At 33.2% G+C, this 22,014-nt stretch overlaps 2 protein-coding genes across 3 annotated transcripts in view; one reads left to right on the forward strand and one right to left on the reverse strand.

The window, feature by feature from the left end:
- The window catches only part of timeout (circadian regulator timeout), a 52,254-nt gene extending 31,949 nt beyond the window's left edge, over positions 1-20,305 (forward strand). Inside the window, exons 26-46 of one of the 2 annotated variants that reach the window (XM_080176188.1) lie at positions 629-767; positions 1,321-1,407; positions 2,068-2,222; positions 2,518-2,642; positions 4,274-4,359; positions 5,640-5,753; positions 6,082-6,171; positions 6,813-6,979; positions 7,303-7,444; positions 7,934-8,078; positions 8,449-8,502; positions 8,825-8,887; positions 9,141-9,267; positions 9,699-9,807; positions 10,960-11,159; positions 11,584-11,694; positions 16,879-16,963; positions 17,534-17,646; positions 18,075-18,233; positions 19,019-19,163; positions 19,657-20,305. In XM_080176188.1, the coding sequence (XP_080032314.1) occupies positions 629-767; positions 1,321-1,407; positions 2,068-2,222; positions 2,518-2,642; positions 4,274-4,359; positions 5,640-5,753; positions 6,082-6,171; positions 6,813-6,979; positions 7,303-7,444; positions 7,934-8,078; positions 8,449-8,502; positions 8,825-8,887; positions 9,141-9,267; positions 9,699-9,807; positions 10,960-11,159; positions 11,584-11,694; positions 16,879-16,963; positions 17,534-17,646; positions 18,075-18,233; positions 19,019-19,163; positions 19,657-19,851 (2,611 nt within the window). In that variant the 3' untranslated portion in view covers positions 19,852-20,305. The remainder of the gene's footprint in view (positions 1-628; positions 768-1,320; positions 1,408-2,067; positions 2,223-2,517; positions 2,643-4,273; positions 4,360-5,639; positions 5,754-6,081; positions 6,172-6,812; positions 6,980-7,302; positions 7,445-7,933; positions 8,079-8,448; positions 8,503-8,824; positions 8,888-9,140; positions 9,268-9,698; positions 9,808-10,959; positions 11,160-11,583; positions 11,695-16,878; positions 16,964-17,533; positions 17,647-18,074; positions 18,234-19,018; positions 19,164-19,656) is intronic. The other variant, XM_080176189.1, reaches the window with a different exon arrangement.
- Positions 11,897-16,234, reverse strand: LOC145331499 (uncharacterized). Its single transcript, XM_080176192.1, has 7 exons — positions 16,119-16,234; positions 15,665-15,755; positions 14,515-14,582; positions 14,197-14,289; positions 13,655-13,754; positions 12,721-12,800; positions 11,897-12,043 (listed from the first exon to the last, which is right to left on the reverse strand). The coding sequence occupies exons 1-7, from the start codon at positions 16,154-16,156 to the stop codon at positions 11,953-11,955; spliced, it is 561 nt and encodes a 186-aa protein (XP_080032318.1). The 5' UTR covers positions 16,157-16,234; the 3' UTR covers positions 11,897-11,952.
- Positions 20,306-22,014: the final 1,709 nt, after the last annotated feature.

Genomic DNA, 22,014 nt, shown 5'->3' on the forward strand with positions numbered 1-22,014 from the left:
TGCATTTTTATGCCAATATCAATCATTTCAATATGTTAGGTACCTATTGTTCATTGTTCAAAATTAAAAAAAGGCAGTTATTTATCGTATTGTATTATTGACAAGTTTACGTAACCTGTCTAATTCAACGGATATAAATCAGTTTTAAGGCCATACTTGAAACAATATTCAAAATATTTATAATCAGTGTTTCGGAGCCGTTTGATTTTTGTGCGGCTCCGGCTCCAACCTAAAATCAAGAAAAACTCGTCATATATTTTTTCTCCATAAAGAAAATATATTTTTTATTTTTGACTTTTGAAGGTTTTTGAAAGTTCTATTTTTATAAAAATGGACTTGAAAAACTTAAAAAGGGCATTTGCACATGACAAAACAGAGTTACCAAATTATAATTTAAAAAATCTCTTTATTTATCTAGTCCGGAGCCGGAGCCGTTTTTTAGCGAAAATTACGGCTCCAGCAAAATATGGCGGCTCCGGCTCCGAAACACTGTTTATAATCCACAATTTTAAACATTATTTGATTATTAAAATTATGACCTTGCAGTTTGCACATACTTTCAATTTTTTTATCCGTTACTAATGCGCTACTTTTCATTGTCCTGTATCTAACGTGTGTACAATGTCAGGCAAGTAAAAGAGATGGAGAAGGACAACCCCGAGGCTGACATCCTGGACAGACTCGAGGAAATGTACTCGCATGAAAATAAATCTCGGAGACAAATTGGTAACAAGCTACGTGACCTTGGTCTTATTAATAGCATGAGGGTAAGATTATGTAATAATATTTTGAAAACTATATTATAGAAGTAAATTATTCTTATTTGTTTCATCTACATATAAAAGTAACAGAGTATGTGTAGAGAACGATCTCGTATGCCGCTTGACCGTAATGATTCTTTAGGTCATGGAAATGTTAATAACTATTTTACGAGATTGTACCTCTACAATCCAAGCAAGAGAAATCGCTCCATGAAATAAAATAATATCCCCCCCCCTCCTCATAAAAAAAGTTACTCAATTTTCTTGTTAAAACTAAAATTGACAGTAAAGTTAATGTCAAATACTCAAAGTGCGAACTTAGTAATTGACAATCAAAATCTGAAAACATTCGTTATAATATGTATTAATTAAGCGATTTAAACATATGTCGAAATTATATTAATTTAATAAAGTTCATTGTTCGCTTTCTCAAAATAGTTATTACGTTATTGCTGCTTTTTTCATGATAAAATTTTCAAATGATTTCTACGTAGCATATTATATTAAAACTCTAGCTATTATTGCTGCGCTACTCATTCCTATAATTACTCTTATTTAGGAGATCACCCGCAAACCATTGACTGCCCGAAGAATGTGGAGCGAGGCTGAGATTGCTAAGATCACTCAGCTATATCACGAATTTAAGGTAGGGTAGATTTTAAATTTTACTACAAAGTACTTGGATGCATGTTTGTCTGTTTTTCTTGCTTATAAAATAAATGTTTTTTGGTTGCTGTTTAGGCTCGTTTTTTTTTTCCATCTCGGTGCCGAATATGCCTTTTGCTTCCTTTGAAATTATGTTGTTTCCAAACCATTGAGTATCCATGGATTTTTACCTGATATCTACTGACAAGTAAGATCATCATTCATCAGCTATGCCTATTAGGGATAACCAAAAAATTGTATGTATATATTTGTAAAAAATGTTATCAAATGCACATCTTAAGTCTAGATTACACAAATACGAAAATATTTCCTTAGGTGATTTCCCATTTCTCGAAGATAGACCAATCAACTTATAAACGTTACATTCAATATTACTTAGCTTTCAAAATAATATAGATATAGGTTGATATGAAAATAGATCTAAGTTGAAACCAGAACATTTTAGATTATTTAATTCCCATTTGCTTTTAGTAAGGTTACATTTATCAATCATTATCATTTATCATTTATTTTAATGGGGTATTGACAACCCTCTACACCCCCTACAGTACGCCACTGGTTAACTAAATTATTCCTTTATATCCATATACTATACATAGAAGCACAAGTCAACAGAATACCAGCAATTGATAATATTTAGGACTCCGAGCAGCCAGCCACCAGGATCTATGAGCAATGGAAAATGGACACGAACCTGACCAAAAGATCCAAGAAAAAATTGATCGATAAAATTATGGAATTAGGTCTCTGTAGTGACAGATCTAGGCTCGGCAGAGTTAGAAAGAAGGCTAGAAGGTAAAATAGATAGATAGATGAATTATAAGAAACAATTTGGATATAGATGGATGGATTACTAGATCTGCAAAGAAAATTTTTGTGCCATTTTATATTTGATAGATATTGAGTCCTCTAAGTTGAGTGTCTGAATGTTTCAACCCATAGCTTCAATGTACAGAAGGGGTAACTTTGTCTATTATCATTGGGCTCGTACATCATATATGATTTGGTTTGATTAATAGAGAGTCACTTACATAACTTTCATAAATAAAGAAACATAAAAAATAATATAACCAACTTTTCCTTTCATTAGAGCTCCTACAGATAACAGACAACCTGAGAATTCAGAATCCGACTCTGCACTGGAGGACTCGAGCAGTGGAGAGGAGGAGACGGATAGTGAGTCTGATATTGAAAGTCCTGCTGCTGTCAAGAAAGGTAAACATATGAAAAGATTATCGATATATAAGGGGGGGGGGGAGTTTGTACACTTGAAAATTCAGTATCAAATTTTGCCCTGGCATTTTGTGCTTGTTTTTATAGTTACCACCTAATTCTTTTTGTAATCTCTCATATATGATTGGATTTACCTGTAAAACTTTGAAAATTTAATTTTGGGACTTTCCTTCTAGGGGCTAGTGGGGCAAAAGACCCCTCTAAACACTAAAATTTTAAGTACTGAACTTACTTTTAAAGATGTCGAGCTGATTTTTTTTATTAGAAACTATTTTCACATAACTGAAATAAGTAGTAACTACAGATTTTATTTACGCACTATCCTTCTAGTGGCTTTTAGGGTAAAACAAACCCCCCAAATACAAAATTTATAAGTTTTGAACTTACAAGCCAAAGAAGTAAAGTGCAAAAATGTAATATGAGGTGGCTAATCAATTCATTTATGTAACAAAAGATTCCATTTAAAAAATCAGCTCGATATCTTAAAAAATAAGCTCATAACTTAAAATTTTAGTGTTTGGGGGGGTCTTTTGCACCACTAGCCCCTAAAAGGAAAGTCTCAAAATTCAATTTTCAAAGTTTTACAGGTAGATCCAATCATATATGAGAGTTTACAAAAAGAATTAGGTTGATAAATATAAAAACAAGCACAAAATGCCAGGGCAAAATTTTATATTGAATTTTCATTTCCTATAAGTGTACAAACTTCCCCCCCCCCCCCCTTACTTGGATGTTGCACCAGGTACTGTAATAAACTAATACTAGCAACTGGATTAAATTCCATTTCCCCCATCCACATGACCAATAAATGAGGTCCATATTAGCAAGCTAAATTAACGACAATCAGGGAGTAAGGGAGGGGACAATGGGCAATTAATTCAATTTAAGAGTTTTTGAAGAAAGGCCATGAAAACCAGAATAATCCCGAAAATATGGTGGAAATTGTAAAGTGATTGTTGATTAAATCTAGAAAACCATAAACTAAGAAAAAAGTTCCAAGAAAAAAAACAATCATTTGAAAATAAGATTACCAGTATTACAGACTGACATAACCATTCTGTAATTAATTGCTAAAAATATCTCCCTGGATCTCTTCAGATGACAGGGAAAGAGAAAAGAGATTTGGGGGCAAGTGATGTGAACACGGAAAAAAGGGGCAGGCAGGCGTGTAGTTGGATGGGCAAGTATATGACCCGCACGCCTTCCTGCCCCTTTTTATTATTCTGTTTATTTCCCCCACCCCCCTTCTCCATTTCCCTTTCTCGTCTACTTTTAAAAAGGAGGTGGGGATGAAGGGAGTGAAATATAGTATGGGAGGGGGGCCGTGTATTTATATTTGAACTACTCTCTGTCTGCAAAACTATAAATATTCAAAACTAACATAGCGAGTAACGGCATTTCTTGCGCAAGTCCCCAAACTCAGTCAGAAACTGCCAAATTCTTGCACATTCCCTTTAAGCCAGTCCCCAAAGTCTGAGACTCATAAAGATTGAATATTCGATCCATTGTCCCCTCCCTTACTCCCTGAACGACAATAGTTTTTGTTTGTTTATCCTTCCAACTTATTTTAGAGCTTCGCTTTTATTGATGTTGTCATCCTTGTTTTTGTCTAGATCTTGTTGGAGCAGCCAAATCATGGATTGAAACTGGAGGCGGTGAAGCTTCTAATATGTTAAATTGGCTAGCTGAGGCTTTGAAGGTAAAAACTTTATTTTAAATTTTTTATGGCATAGCATCTTTAGCTTAGAACAGTTATTTTTGCATTTATGTATTAACATATTATCTACATTGATGGAGAATTTTTCTTTTTATGTTAGTTTTCCTTATTAACCCTTAACGGTCGGTGGGGGGGGGGGGGGGGGGGGCGTTGAACGCCCCCCCATCCGGTTTTTTCTATCTCATTTTCTGTGTGTGAAAGATAAAGAGCCCAAACTGCTTGACTTTTTAAGTATGGGTATGACACATAACTGAGAGTTAGAATTTTTTGAATATCTCCATCCTGGCGGGCACAGGATGCCAGCAAACCTGGCAGGGTCATCCAGGTAAAGAGCAAAAATATTTTTTTGACTAAAACAAAGCATTTTATCATACCAAAATACTAAAAAATCCTCTAGTAGTACATCCTTATATGAAATACAGGTGTTCAAGTCACTTTCAGGTTCCAGGTATGATCCTGCAGGTCCTGATCCTCCAGGTCTCCAGAAATCTTTAAAAGGCTCCTGTGGCCGCAATTTTTGACTTAGAGACTTCAAATTTTAAACTTAAGCTTTTCTTACATGTCTACATAACGTATTAAAATTTCATGAAGATCCGCCGCCGTTTTCCCGCCGACCGCCGACTACGGCGGCTGGCAGCTGCCAAGTACAGCTGCGGCCGCTGAAATTTATATTTTGATATTTCTAATGTAAAATTTACATAAAAATAAACATTTTCTGGGAAAAAATTTTTCTTCTAGCTTCAAAAATAAGAAAATTACAGCCGTTTGAAATTTTTAAATAAAAAAAGACCTAAAAACAAAGGTTGTTAAATAAAAGGGTGAAGGAAGCGAAAATTGACTTAGACTTATAAAAGGTCGGAAATTCATTATCAAACAGGGGACTTGCACAAAAAAATTTAGCCCTCTAGCTCTAAGAGGAACTGAGATAATTAGGGGGGGCGTTGAATTCCATTAAGTGTATTTAACTAGATAAAGTGCTTAGAATATTATCATTGAATGTTTATTATCTAAGTATCAGTGGACGATAAATTGATATACTATCAAAAAAAAAAAAAACTACCTTTCTATGGAAAAAAGTTTTGGTTGAAAAGTTTGGACACTTCTAGTTTGGCACCAACCAATAAAAATTTAGGAGAGTTCCCAAAGTATTAAAGCCACAAAGAATAGGATAACGTGGAAGTACAATAATCAAACTGTTAAAATTATTAAAATTTATTATTAAATTCATTTTTTATAACTTTTGTGACTGTTCTGTTTATCAGGACGAGGCTGAGGACAGAGAAGGTGAGGATGGCCAGGGTGCTGGTGACGAGGGGGTTCCTCTGGTCCCGGTACAGGAAGTACAAGGAGAGGCCATCAATAAGGAGTCTTTTCAGGTAAAAGTGGTTTGTAATACGAAGTAATTTGATGTACGTCTGTCTGTGTCTCAATTTTATAAATGTAACAAAAGATCTCGCAAACTGCTGAACTGATATGGTTCTTTAAGTGAAGCTTCCTATAGGTTCATAAGATTTTTTATAAATGGGAGGAGTCGACTTTTCCCCCTCCCACCCTAAGTTCAACCTAATTTAAAAAAAAAAAATTTCCAGTTCTAACAATTTTTTTTTGGCAAAAAATACCTTTTACATTCAGAAATTTGTAATTCCTCTTTCTTTTTAAATCTTTACCTAGATGTTTTGGTTATTATATTTTAAATTATTTTAGAATGTTTTGGATAGTGTTGGCTTGAGCAAGCCTTGCGCAGGCGAAACCTATTGGAGAATACCACCAGAAGTGTCCTATCAGGCACTACAGGTATACTTGATTTCATGTGACACTAATCATTTGTAGAGTTATATTATCCTCATGATAATTAAGTTTTTATAATAAATTGCATTTAATACTCTTAGTTAGGTTCTCAATTTGTTTGGTGTTAAAAAAATTAGATTTGTTAATTTACATGATAAATCAAACACATTTATCAGTCCAACTTGATAAGGAGTTTTTTTAGGCGAAGATTTTGTTTATATGCCTTGTAGGTATGTATGTAGGTTTTGTCACAAATGATTTAATTTCTTTTTTATACAATATAAGATAAATTAATAACTACCCTTTCCTATTAAATATGGAAACTTTCTAACCAATAATAAGCTCGGATTGAGAATACAGAGTTTCTATTGGGGAATTAAATTTGAACAAACATTAAACAATGCAGGATAGATTTACTTTTCCTAACTATACCAATGTTTAATTTGGAACAAAGGCACAAATCTTTTCTATTTCTCATTGGAGGTTATTAAATTTGGATCATGGATAGAAAACGAAATAGCAGGTTTCGTCGTATTTTCACAGTAGCTTTTGATAAGGTAGGCTAGGTAAATGTTAATTATTGCCCCTCAGTGTTAGGAAATAGGCCCCGTACTTCGTTTTCTTTCAGTGATCCCTAAATTTTGCAGGCAAGAGCCAAGGTACTGGAAGCTGTAGTCTCTGGAGCTGATGATCCTCTGGAAGGAGTAGACAGCGACCTACTGGTCGTATCAAGGGGAATGCAAAATGTGCTGGACCAGGCTGAGAGAAAGAAGAAGAAAAAGAAGAGAGGTCCCAAGAAATGGCAACCTTTTAGGTTAGGCTTTCTCAATTATCTTATTTAATATTTTGCCAAGTAGGAGGAAGTATATGTGGATTGTGGGTGTCTGTTTTAGTAACTTTGTCATTATTTACCTATCAGTTTTTTTTAGATAAAAGCCTAAGAAATTCATGTCTGTCAGTTCAAATGAAATTGTGTTTATCTCAACTTTTTTTCTACGAATTTTCAATTTATTTTAGATTGTAAGTTTCAAAAATAAATTCTAGACGTTTGTTTGTCTGTACATAAAAGGACAGTGATCTTTTTTTTATTTCAAGAAGGCATCAATTTTCAAAAAAAATAATTTTACTTTATTTAAGGCGTGAAGCTGCTCCTGAAGCGAGTAGCACCCCTAAACCTGCTGAGAAGCCGCCAGCAAAGCCTAAAAGAGCATCTAAAGCTGCATCTAAAAGTGTTATTGAATCGGATAGTGAGAGTGATGCTGATCAACCAGCTGAAAAGGTAAGTGAACGCTAACATTTTATTTTTAACTTTTCTGATAATTACATTTCCAGTATGGCTAAAAACCGATTAATTTTCGCTGGATTAGAACCGGTTCTCTAAGCCATACTAAAAAATTATGTATAACAAGACAATTTTCCACGAATTTTTTGGGGCTAACAAAAATGATTTAATCTCATAATTTTTATTTTGATATCCACGGAAAGCCGTCTATTGTCTATAATATGATGCAATAAATAACTATTCCAGTTTGGCTTCAAAACCGATCAATATCTATGGATTATAACTAGTTCTCAGACATAATGAAAAATCATGTACAGCATTGTATTATAGACTATGGATATGCTTGAAAATGCCTTTGAAAGTTTTCAAGCTTCATCATATTGAGCTTTTACTCAGATATTAATGACATTGATAGACAGACAGACAGAGAGAGACAGTCAGCCGACTGACAAACAAAACAATATCTAAATCGATACCTTTTAATAGGATCCTTCGCCCAAGAGTGTTAAGAAACCTGGAAAATCCGTACAAATCAACCGTGATAAAATCCGTAAGCTGCTAGATTCTGACAACTCTGACCTCAGTTCGGACAGTGAGGATGACAATGAGGCTAATGATAAGAAAAATTCAGGTAAATACCAGCAATTAGATTGGTTGATTGATTAGCCATAGTTTCTTAGGGTTTGGACCTAAGTTGTCATGGAGTAGGCAGAAACACTTTCGTAACGCCACTAGAGCCAACTCAAGCTCCACGTTCAAGCACATAATAACGATCCGCAATCTCATGATAGCTCCTCATTACCTCACCCTCGTCGAGTATGGTAGGTCTCGCAAATTAAGTCACTGTAATGAATCCGATCTCTTGGTCATAGGTTCAGGTTGTTTTAGATTTTTCTGCCTCTTTCTTTTCCTTTAAATACAGAGCCCCTAGATGCTTCAATGGCTTCATAAAACATAAGCCACCCCATCTAGATTCTTTTTATTGATAAAAATATTTTTAGGAGGTAATTCTTCCGACAGTAGTGGCCCGGATGATGGACCCAAATCCAAGAAAAAGGAAAAGATACTTTTTAACTTGCTATCGAACACAAGTTTTATTTGTTAATTACAATTATCAAAATTTTATTTTATAAAACGTCTGTTTTTTTGCACTATCAAATCTAATAATAAAATGGGATTATAACCTAATTATTACAAGTTAAATTTGGTTAACTTACGACTAGTTAAAAAAAAAAAGATTATTATTTATGCTCAATGCTCAAATAAGGTTAGGTTAACTAAAGGTACCGTCACAGGAATGCGCCTAGCGGGGTAAGAGCACCCTGCAGGGGCTAAAACCTATGATTTAATATTGAAATAATTAAAAGTATCTTGCACAGAGTGAGAGTGGTAATAAAAAGGCAAAAGCCAAGAAATCTTTGGATTCTTCTAGCGACGAAGGTAATTATATGATTTGATACTAAATATATATTAAGCGTAGCACTTTGTTGGTATATATAGTGTTAATTTCATTTCCCTTGTTACATTTAGTAGATCATCGTTGTTGGTAAAGAAAATACTGAAAAAATCGGGTTTTTAATGTTCAACATAAAAATAAAATTGGTTAATATAATGGGAATTGGTACAACAAAAATTTTATTTCAACACTCTTAACTGTGTGTATACCAAAAAAAAAACAATATCGTTTGCAAAGGTGTTGAAGATCCGAATGTACCCACAGACAAGCCAATTAAGAATGATGAGAAAGAAAGAGAAGATTTATCAGTAGAAAAAACTAAGAAAATTATGTCTGCTAAGAAGGCTAAAAAGCCTCCCGCAAGGTAAATATAATGAGTCTGGGATAGGTAAAAGGCAAGGATCTAAGGGGATAAGACAATGAACGATAAATTCTTGTCGTCCCCAGTGGGCAAAGATATACACAATGTTACCCCTTATATAAATTTCAATTAGTGGTTGAAACGTTTGAACATTCAACTTAATGAACCATATAAACATATTCGATAAAGTCCCCAAAGTCAATTCTTTCCTCCCTCCTTATCTGGGAAAATAGAATATACAAAAAATATGTTTAAGCAGCAAAAAAAATATTGGTTAGATGATTTTTTAAAAATCATTGATTCTTTAATTATTCTTGATTTATGACCTCTGAACATCTGCTCTTTGTTCTTCCAGGAATTTTTTGCTTCGCTACTTGTGGTCATACTTGTTTAAATATATATCATGAAACAAAATTAATTTTTCATATTTTAAGAAAACCAGCTGCTAAGAAGGGTAAAGAGAAAGAGACGAAGGGAGCATCCAATCAAAAAGGAAAAAATATAAGCATGGTTATGGCTGATAGTTCTGATGATGAAATTCAGGTAGTTTTTTGTTTTGTTTTAATAGTTATAGTTTGAAAGCTGTTTGGTAGGTTGTATTGAAGTGGATAAGGTCAAATTCCCACATTCGTGCAAGATAGTAAGATTCAAGATTGTTATTAAACATACATAATATTTCTATTAGATACCATGATTTGGACCAACCAACTAAAACATTCCCTGCTGTAACTCATATACATACATTATTTTTACTATGTCTATGTATACAGTAAACAATTTATCGAATATTTTTCTTTTAGATACTTAGGCTTTCAAAATGCTATCTGTTTATTAATCTATCCTATCTGTCCTACCATTATACAGTGTGTTTTTTTTATGAGCACTTTTTTGAAAGCAATTTTACCCCACTTATAGTTATCAGAATTTAATGATTAATGGCTTATTTTCTTCGTTTTTTAAGGGAAATTATTAAACAACCAAAAAAAATTACAGTTTTTGTTGAAAAAGTACAGTAAAGTTGAAAATTAAAAACTTAGGTGACAACATCTAAAAATGGTTTTAGCGCATTTTTCTTATGCTCAAAATTGGATTTTCAGTAGTCGACTTTGGGGGGCCAGTACTTTCTCCCTGATTGAGATATGGCCTTCAAACTTTGACCTATTCTAGTACATGTCCCCAATAGTATCTGTATAAATTTATAGCTCTATATCTCAACTTTGAAGCTTTTTGCAGCCATTCTTGCAAAAGGTAGAATATTTGAACATAAGAAAAATGCGCTAAAACCATTTTTAGATGTTGACACCTAAGTTTTTAATTTTCAACTTTACTGTACTTTTTCAACAAAAACTGTAATTTTTTTTGGTTGTTTCATAATTTCCCTTAAAAAACGAAGAAAATAAGCCATTAATCATTAAATTCTGATAACTATAAGTGGGGTAAAATTGCTTTCAAAAAAGTGCTCATAAAAAAAAACACACTGTATTATGCCTTTTTTGTTAAGGCACAAAGTTTTAACTTCTTCCGCCAATTTCAACCTTTAAAACAGTCTCTAAAAAGTTTGTCTGTCTTTCCGTCTTTATGTCTGTTTGTATGTCATAACAGTAATCTTTTTCAGTACAAAAAGGCGTAAGTTTTCATCAAAACTAATCTTGGTATATCTTATTAGTACTTCATTTTTGATATAATTTTGTTTAGGAAAATGATAGTTCTGAAAGCGACAATGAAAGCCCTGTAAAACCCTCAAAAAAGTCGTTGGCTGCCGATAGCTCAGAAAGTGAAAATGACAGTCCTGTTAAAAAATCCGCCAACAAAAAGAAATCTTTGGCTGCTGACAGCTCGGATAGTGAGAATGACAGTCCTGTTAAACAAACTAAAAGATCAGTTTTGGATTCTTCAGGAATAGAATACTTTTTACAAAACTTGCAGATAATTTTGATTGCTTGAAATAAGATTGAAATTTTCCAGAATAATCCGTCCTAAGGGGGGCGGGGGCAGCTTTTTTACCCATCTTTGTTCATTTCAAACACGTAAATAATGAATATGCAATTAAAATTGAAATTAAAAATAGATCCTTCAGTCATTAAGGTAAAAAGTTAATTTGCCGCAATTTTATTACAATTCACCACCCCCTGGCAATATTAACCTTTAACAGTTTAAAAATAAGTTGAAAGTCTAAACCTGACCCAAATATGGCAATCCCTCTTTTCAAATAAAAATAAGCATCCGGTTTAAATCTGTGGCTTAGTCGCTGCTGTCGAGCTCTGATTATATCATTCCAAACCAGTGAGCAAAGAATTAAAATTCATAAGTATTTTGATTAGATGAGGAAGAAATTGATACATCAAAGAAACCTAAAGATGTTGCTGGTGCTAACAAAAATAGTATTCTTGACTCTTCTGATGACGAAACTGACAATTCTAAATCTAAGAGGTAAAACTTAGTGTTTTTTTAATAAGCCATAGTTTCTTAGAGTTTGGACCTAAGACTCCTGGAGTATGTTAAGACACTTTTGTATAGCCACTAGGGCCAGCACAGGAAGATCGCAGTTCTAAAAATGCGCGAAAACTTATGGTGTTGTTGAATTAGTTTAAATGACCTCATTTTTAATTTCATTTCTCATTCAAAAAAATGCTTAAAAATTCATTTTATATTTTTAATCTTTATTTAATCTTCGTTTCTAAAAATATCTTATTGTTCATCACAAATGACACCAATGGCCATACAGTAATCCAATGTTTCATATTCTGACTTCACATATCTAGCAATCACTGGTAGGGCTCTGAAATTAATATAATAATGACAAAATTCAGATGCGACCTTTTAAATAACATCAAATACAATTTTGAAAAGTTTTAAAAGTTATTTATCGCATGGTATAATAGACATCTTTCCCCGGTTAATAAAATGAAAAATTATAAGAATAAAATTATTTTTGTTAACACGAATTTTTTAGTATAGCTGAAATCTAGTCCAGTGGATATAAATCGGGTTTGTGGCTATACTAAAAATATTTTTCTAGCGTAATATGATCATTCATAAATTTTTTTTCAATAATCGAAAACAATGGTGTAGGTATTAAAGTAAGCTTATATAAAATAAAAGGGAAAGTTGCATGAAGTGCATTTAAAAAGTTTGATTGCAAACATAAGTTACAAGAATACCATTTAACATATGTAATTGTATTACAATAAAAAGCAATCAATGTGGCATCACCAAAATAGTCAGCATTCTATTTTGTTCTTAAAACAGAACAACAATATAATTTGCATATATCTTTAAAAAAATGATTTCTAAGTCGTGATATTTTTAAAACTACCTGGTAAAAAATTTAAATTCTTTCAAATATATGTCATATAGATGTAGTTTAAACTATTGAACTGAGAAATATCCAGTTCACTAAATTAAAGTTTAAATGCACTTCGTGCAGCTACCCTTTTACAACAACAAATAACTAACTTGGGAATAAACCACTCAACATCCTGTTTACACTCATCAATATTCCACCAAGCATTGTCCATTGAGCAGTACACTTCTCCCTACAGTAAAATGCAAAAGTTTTAGGCATGAAGAGATTTTAGATTATTCCCAGAGTGGTTTTTTGAACAATTTTCAAGATGGAGTTTAAATACTGGTTATCGTAATCAATGAATTTAACATCTAGAAAGTTTCATATTCATATAAAGCTTCCTGCGAAGAGAAATATCAAAGGCAAATATCAGTATCTAATACTTTTTGTTTTGTTGGCCATATTTAATAGTTTTTGTCAGGGTGGGAAGGGACAATGGGCTGCTTATTGCACTAGTCCTCAAAGATTTGTAATATCATTTTCGTATTCGTCGGTTTAATAACTGTTAGGAATTTTATTGAATTTTGATTGGTTGGTTTATAAGTCGAGTGTCCTTACGTTTCAATCACTAATTGTAATTTATAGAATGGGAAATATTTACTAGATTTTGTTCCTATTTATTTGCCAAGTCAAATATTGATTGTTAGTTTTATTGCGCCTTCTAATACTTGATTTTAGAAGCTATTGGTGTGTAAATTCTGCATAGGATACCCCGTCTAAGAGTTGGGAAAGAAAAAATTAAAATTTTAAGGGGGGGGGGAATGAAAAAAATATATTTTAAAAATCAAAAGAAAGCGACTTGTCCTCTCATCTACAGACACGAACATCCTTTCGAATGATTAGAAATACAGTTTTAACTAGGGGGGGGGGGGGGGAATTAGATATTTTTTAGCAGCAGGGGAAAAAAGGATATTGTGCAAAATATATTCACTGAAAGCTATGTCTAAAGTTTTTACCCTATTTTACGTATCCTTAAGTGTCATAAATCTCATAACTGGGACACATCCTTGCAAAATGACCCCCTCCCAATTATGCCCCTGATACCTGTAATATTTGTGTGGCCTCCTGGATAACTTGAGGACTGTCCAAATGGCCTTGAATATCATTCACTCTCATCATACACAGATCACATCCTTCAAAGCCACTAAGAACACAAATATCAAATAATTAACATTAATAAAAATGTAAATCAAGGTATAGAATTTACAGCAAATATTATTACTAATGACATTGTGATAGTGACAAGCAAATTGAGGCTTTTAAAATTTATATTTGTATAAGTAATTTATGTAGTAGATGCGAATATGAAATCTTGACAAGTATATTGCTCTAAGTCAGTCTGTGTGTCTGTAATGCTCTTGTGGATTGTCTAATAAATCAGTCCGTCTGCATGTAATAAGTTTTCTCTTTTATTAAAGATGCTCGCATTATAGTATCAAAGATGTATGAATATACATTATGAATCATAGTAACGAATCCAAATATATATCAGAGCATTCTACAATAAACAGAAATATCATCTTTAAACCTTGTATCAAAAATTGGCTAAATAAGTCCTAAACCTTAAATTTAAATCTAAAACTTACATATGATCAATGCTGCAAAGATACTCAGTCTGATTTCTGATGGCTGCATCATAGATAAAGGCACTCAGATAGCCCCAGTAGGAATTTGTATTCCTAAACAATTACAACTGATGTATAAATGAAAACAAAAATAAGTTGATGTATGATCAAATCAAGTTTTAAAATCCAAAGAAAAAAGACAAACTAATTGTAGTAATATATCATTACTTATGGGAAGCAAAAATTGCTCAAGTTCACCAGACATTACCATGCTAATGCATTGTCCTTTTGCTAGTGTAATCTTAATTTTCCTAAAGTCTTAAAATAGAATTTATTTACCTCTTACACTTTTGATTTGTGAGTTCATCTTCAATTTCAATACAGACCTCCGCTTGAAGCAGATCAATCTATATATTAAACTTACAATATCGGTTACTAGCAGCTGTGCTCCAAGCAATCAGGAGCTATGTGTTTAAAGAAGTAAGGAAAGCAGGAAAATAGCCTAAAACCAAACTTATATATAAGAATTGAATATCCCAAAACAATCAAGGAACCTGTAAGAAGCTGCCATGAAATGGAGAAGTTAATCTGTTCAGTATTTAACGAAATATTAAGCTTCATACCAAAAAAACCTAACTACTTCATTTAAAAAGATATTCTTGTGCCTTTTGAAAAAAGGCATACAGATAGTTTTTAACTCTTAAGCTTATTGACCAAGAAAAAATCAAATGATTGTGGATTTTTTTAGACAGGCAGTGGGGTGTTAATTTCTTCTTGACCCTTGTCCACATCCTATTTAAATGTCCTCATATTATCAAGCTACAAAAGGCATATTTTTACCCAGTGTTTGGGGGAGGAGGTTTAATGTACAACATCAATTGGCATATCCTTTACTCCATGTGTTTTAAAGGGAGAGGTCATTTTCTAGTAAATCCCGTAAAGGTGTGTGTTATAAGGCCTAAAAATAGTAGTAGAACGATAAGGTGCTCTAGATATATGTATTCCCTATTGAATAGAACAATAGGGAAATTTTTTTTTTTTTTTGATAACCGTACCTGGATTATCTAAAAAAAATACGAAATTTCTATCAAACGCTTTGTTTGGCTCAAACTGACAAAAATTAAAAAAAAATATAATTATAATAATAATGTTTTCTATAGGTACACAAGGTAAAGGTTAAGAACAATCTATACCATTAAACAAAGGAAGAAGTCATTCTTTACAGGTTGATTTATTATAATTATATTTTTTTTTATTTGTGTCAGTTTGAGCCAAACAAAGCGTTTGATAGAAATTTCAGATATTCCAGGTACGGTTATCAAAAAAAAAAAAAAAAAATTTCTTCCCTATTGTTCTATTCAATAGGAAATACAAATATATAGAGCACCTTATCGTTCTACTACTATTTTTAGGCCTTATAACACACACCTTTACGGGATTTACTAGAAAATGACCTCTCCCTTTATTTTAAAATTTTTTATCTACTAACCTGTTTGTCAACACTAGCTTCAGTTTCCAGAATGTTTGTCAATTCAGTTACCTCCAATTTGCATGTCTCAATTTCTTGACCTAATGCTTGGCTAAATAGAAGTTATACCTAACAACTTTTCTAGAATATGGTTCTATCCTATATACTATAGTAACAGGGGGGTCGGTTCGTCTGTCTGTGCATCTTTTCAATCGCTTGATTGACATGGCTATTCTTTACAAGAAGCTTCTTATAGATGGATTCCGGCAATATTTTACCAATTTTGGGATAGGGGGCACCTCAACATTACTAAGTGATACGTCTTGAAAGACTTACCCTCTCAAATCTAAATTTAATATTTTTGTCCTACCTAACTATATTGATTCTAATAAAATATAAAAATTAAGACATACATACAAACATGACCTAGTGTATTATACAGTAGCCCTGTTGTTTATAAAGCACGTGTTTTAACCTGATAATCAGAGCTAGAGTAAAAAGTATTGCTTTCATTTTGATTTTTGTAGCTAAACTGTTTTATTCACCAGGAAGATAACATTATCTTAGTGCATTTTAAGAGATAAAACTTTAAATAATCGTCACTTTAAAGTTGCGGAGCGTTTTTTTACTCTAAAGTTCTTGTCAATCCGTCTGTCCTCAAAATATTGGTAAAATAGTATTTACTTGTTTGCAATTTTATTTGCTAGTGGCTGCGCCCCTAGCATTTAGATGCATTGTATTCGAAGATTGGGAAAAAAATAGCCTAAAACCATAACAAGACTGAAATCTAAAAATTGAAATCTAAAATTTTCAGTAATGGTCTGCTGTTAGACCATAAATAGATATGTAGCGGGAGTGTAAATATGTTTAAAATGTCAAAAAAAAGTATTTGTACATAAGAGTATATTTGTTCCTAAATTCCTTGTTTTAAACCTCTTTGTTTGTTGACGCATTAAAATGTTATGTTCCAATATGACTTCGAGTCCGATTAATATCTGCTGTATTAGAACCGGTTCCATATTGAAAAATCATGTATAGCATCCTATTACAGACAATTTTCAACAACTATTAAGATAAAAATCATTAAACCAATACCAGGTTTGTTAGCCCAGGCCTTCGGCCACTCGGGGATAAAAAATTGGTTTCAATCTTATGATTTTTATTTTAATATCTGCGGAAAGCTGTTTATAATACGACCCTGTAAATAACTAGGTACTACATACTAATTTTGTTAGGATTGTTGATAGTGATAAAAGTGATGCAGCAGAAACTGATAAGAAAACTGTCCCGGAGAAACCAACAAGAAATGTCGCACCTCAGGTACGATTATGTTTCTTAGTCCGTACAATAAAGTAACAGGATCTGCGTGTTTCTGTTTGTACCAAAGCTTCTCGCTAACAGCTGAACCGATATGGTCCTCCTTTACAATGTGGCTTCTGTTAGGACCTAGAAAGGTTTATAACTGTTTTAGAGGAGGGTACCACAACCCTTCCAAGAGAAATCGCCACTAAAAAAGAAATACCTACCAAAAAAAATATTTAATGTGCCGCTAAGCGGTGCTATTGTATGACTTAATGGACTTTCCTGTGCACAAGGGTGCCGAAGCTTTTTCTTTAAAAAATTCAATTTATAGGGGAGCCGGTAGGTGGGGGAGAGGGTCGACTCGAAGCCTTTAGGGGCGTTGTAAGGTTTTATTTCAGAAGCAAAAAGCTCCCTAATTCAATACAAAGTTTTTATTTATACACAACTACTTCATAGGTAGTATATGATATTTTAGTTTATGCTTTATATTTCTAAAATACCATTCCAGTTTTCATAAGTATGACTGCCATTTTTCCCCGTGTGCATTGCATTGTCCACCAATACTTTTATATTGAAATTATTTACCAGAATTCCAAGACTGGCACCCAGAGTACTACCAGATCACCTTCACCTGGAGGTCGGTCCAGGATTGACCAGAGCCTGATGTCACAGTCATTTGATTCACGTTTAGATGATTCAAGGTACGTAGATAGATGGATATATTATTATATGGATGTTGCACCAGATTTTGATGTTCTCTGATAAAAGTTATGCTAGTAGATGGCTGATTTAACGATACCACCTTCCCCATCCCAGTCTTCTCCTGGATGAAAGAACTGATAAAAAATGAGGTCCATATTAGCAAGCTAAATTTACGACAAATTTTCCCTTGTAAATATATCTTATATCCATTATGTAATTGTAGATGGAAAAAAACTTGATAAATACATAGTTGCAGATTGATTTTTTGATCTTTTATGTTTGCTCTCTTATCTTTCTCCTTTAAAAAAACTTTCACTACGTCTTAATTCTGCAGGGCATTGTTCCTTTTTCCTCCTCTAAAAATATTGACAATCTAAGTGTGATCCTTAAATGTTAATATGAAAAATTATAACTTCTATTTTTTCAGGTTAAATGATTCCCGCCTATCTGACTCTCGTATAGATGATTCTAGGCTCTCGTCATCTAGTAGGTCCAGGTCTAGATCAGTGTCTAGATCTTTATCTAGAAGCAGTAGATCATCAAGGAGCAGGTCTAGAAGCCCGATCAGTTCTCCCCTGTCTAGCAGGTAACACTGATGGATAGATATAGATACATAGATTGGCAGTTATCATGTTTTCATTTTTACGTACAATTACCTCTATTACCTTGCGCATTTAAAAGCAAAGGGGTAGTTTCACTAAATGCATTTAAACTTATTTTAGTAAACCGCTTTTTTTTTGCTAGTTAATGGGTTAAACTTTATTTATATGGCATATATTTGAAAGAATTTCAATTTTCTACCACGTTGTTTTGAAAATAACAAGACTTAAAAATCTTCTTTTTGTGATATATGCAATTTAAAAAGACGATTTTCAAGTCTTGATATTTTAAAACTACGTTGTAGAAAATTGAAATTCTTTCAAATATATGCCATATAAATTTAGTTTAACCAATTAACCAGGAAAAAATATTCGATTCACTAAATTAAGTTCAAATGCCTTTCGTGAAACTACCCCTTTTACTACTTTCGGGGTTTGTTCATTTGTCCGAATTAGATTTGTTGATAGTTTGGTTGGGCAATTTAAAATCATACAACCTATCAGTTTCAAATCTTGTACGTGGAATCTTGTAAAAGTTAGGTATAATCTCAAAAGCCTAGCAATTCTAATCATTACCAGAATATCTGTACATCCATTTAAAGGGTTTTACCTTTTATTGAATTGTGATTGGTTAGTTCAAAACTACCTAGTTGTGTCAAAACTTTTCAACCAAGGAGTAATTTTGTTTAGCATCATTGGAAATAATATCAATCGTTCAATGTCTTATACCTTAAGAACCTTGATTTTTTAACCTTACTATTCTATTTTTCAGAGCAAGTTCACCCTTGTCGAGTAGGCCAGTGTCGAGCATAGCCTCGCCTATTTCTAGCCGTCCAACCAGTAGCAGTGCGAGAACACCTGGCAGACCATCTAGCGGGGTTGCAGCAACACCTGGCAGAGTCTCACAGTCACAGAAGGTTTGTTTTAGTTCATTTTTATTTATTAGATAGCTACTACTTTTATCAGTAGCGGATACGCCCCTAGAGGGGGGTAGGGCCAATCTCCCCTCAACGCTTTCTATTCTATTTTTAAAAAGAAATAGTATGAAAATTATTGGAAATTAGGGTATTTATCTTGGGAGGGTGTTGTCTGTTTGTACCCACCATCAATATTCAATATAGTTTGAACTTTCCCAGGACCTATGATAGAGAAAAATATTTGTTCAGCGGTTAGAGAGAGATATGTACACATACAGACATCCCTGTTAACCTTATCCCCCCCCCCCCTACACACACACACACACACACACACATACACACACACAAATAGGTATAAATCTTCTTTGGATTTTTGTAAAGCTACAATGTAAATGAGAACCGTATCGGTTTAGCGGTTAGCGAGATTCTTCGGTTTACACACATACAGATTCTATCACTTTTATATTAAGATTGATCATTAATATTTATATAGAGTTCAAGAACACCGTTGGCATTAAAGAACAAACAGGCCGCCACTCCGGCGAGCACTAAACGTAAGCGGAGCGCCGATGAGAGTGCCAAGAAATCGGCGGCAAAAACAGCCACAGCGGCTGTCGATGGAGAAAATTCGCCGATGAAACCGCCGCGGAGTAAGAAAAGAATTGTAGTGCAATCAGATTCGGAGTAAGAAATACATTACCGACGAACAGACCGACTTATTTAATATTTGTAAAGTGCAGTATGGCTTCGAAACCTATTAATATCTGTGGATTAGAATCGGTTCTCAGCCACACTGAAAAATCATGTATCGTATTGTATCCAGTTTTCTACGAATATAAAAATGTACAATGTAATATCAAAATTAATTTTATTAACCCGAGCGTTCGGCATCGCGGATCTAGCAAACTGGATTTAATCTTATAAGTTATAATTGTACATTAATAAATCCTCAGAAAGCTGTTTATAATACGATTTGAAAAATAACTATTACTTATGATATAATCAATATGTAAATATAAATAGTTTAACTTAAGTACAAAAAAATGATTTTAATAAAAACAATTTTATGTAATTTAGACAAAATAAGATATATTGTAAATTAATATGTGAAAGGATTTTAATTAATAAAGTAAATAGAGATATTTATTTTATGATTTTTTACCAAAGCTTACCCCCCCCCCCCTTCTTCCAAAAAAATATATCATTATATCAAGGTTAAATGGTCAATTCAGTTTGGTACTAAAAATTCTGATTAAGCGATCAACATTCTTTTTTTGGCGCGTATACAAAGTAACAAAGAAAAGTTTACCTATAACACGAATTCAAAGAAATGTTCAAAGGTTTATCAACATTTAAATAGTCCGGAGGACCTTTACGTAGCTGGTTTTAAAGAATTAATTTTTATTGATGTCTCTGTAGGCAAAAGTTGTATGATGTGTATATGACTGCCATAATGAAATTCTGTGTATACCACTTTTCTTCGTCTGTACTGGTCCATATCTTTCAGCTTCTGTGCAGAAACATACCCGAGATTGGATCTAAAATATACGTGGATATTATGATAGGGGGAAAACTATCAGCAATTTAGGTTACTATTTCCCAGGTCAGTTCGTTAATCCAGAAGGGGGGAGGGATCCTTATTTTAGCCTGCTGTGTGTTTCACTTTTTAACAGAGGATATGAAAATCTGGGATAAGATCCAAGTAATAATATATTTATTCACCCGAGTGATTAAACGACCTTTATTGTCTAGAATATAAATGTGCACTTATATATAATTAGCATTTTATTTTTAGCAAATCAATGCATTCTCCTTACGCTATTCATCTGGTGATTCTATGAAATTCAAATGTTTTTAGCCAATTTATTATGTGTATACAATGAAAAACAAAGATTATAAATGTGTTCACTGTATTTCCATTTTTATGGTCGGACTGTTTCTAAACTACACTGTGTTACTATAATAAATACAGTATACGTTACAAAAAATGACCGGTCTTTGAAATGCTCTCGCCCCCCGTCTAATAAAGTTTAAACCATATTTTTTGTGTGTGTGCCCTTTATACATATGTATGCTTGTGTTTGTTGTGGTCAATGAGATTAAAGTACATTTACACACATTTGGCAGGCTATAAAAGAAGATATTCAAAATGTCAAAAATCGACCAATTATGTATTTTGAGTGAATTTTTTTCTAACTCTACCGAAGCGGTCTTACTAAAAGTTGTCTCAGCGCCTTGATGTTGGGATATCAAGCTACCAAGCTAGGATAGTACACTGATATACCTCAGTGAGAGGGTAGAGAAGACTAAACTCCAATATCTCAACCCTAGCTCCACTTATAGCGAGCTAAAGTCAAACCAAAGACTCATACCTGGAATCCTGAAAATTGTAAATTGAAAATGTCTCGATTCTAGCCTATAAGGGGCCCTAAGGGTACTCTAAAGTCATTTTAGACAATGGGTTCAAATGGTAACTGACTTTTATTCCTTCTGCCATTACCAAAAAGCTAAAGAACTTTTTTCTAGCCCTTCTGGGGGCTGAGATCTGAAAATTGGGCACCCTGAGCACAAAGCCCAAATTTCATTGATTTTGAGTTCTTGATACATGCTTTTTGTGCTCAAATGACTTGTATGAGAGCTAGGAAGCTGGGTAAGGTGTCTATAGAAGCAGAATTTTATGCTTAAGATAAAACTCTGAACAAACCCCTAGGCTAAAATTAATTATACTATGAGATAAAATCAACCTTATTCAACGTTCACTCAAAGCCCCAAAAATAATGGACTTAAAAGTGTATTAAACTGTATATAAGACATTTGCGAATATATTGATACCATTAATTTGCCTCTTAAA

This window comes from Acartia tonsa, chromosome 11 (assembly GCF_053477335.1).
Source record: "Acartia tonsa isolate MP-2025a chromosome 11, ASM5347733v1, whole genome shotgun sequence".
NCBI classification, from domain to species: domain Eukaryota; kingdom Metazoa; phylum Arthropoda; class Copepoda; order Calanoida; family Acartiidae; genus Acartia; species Acartia tonsa.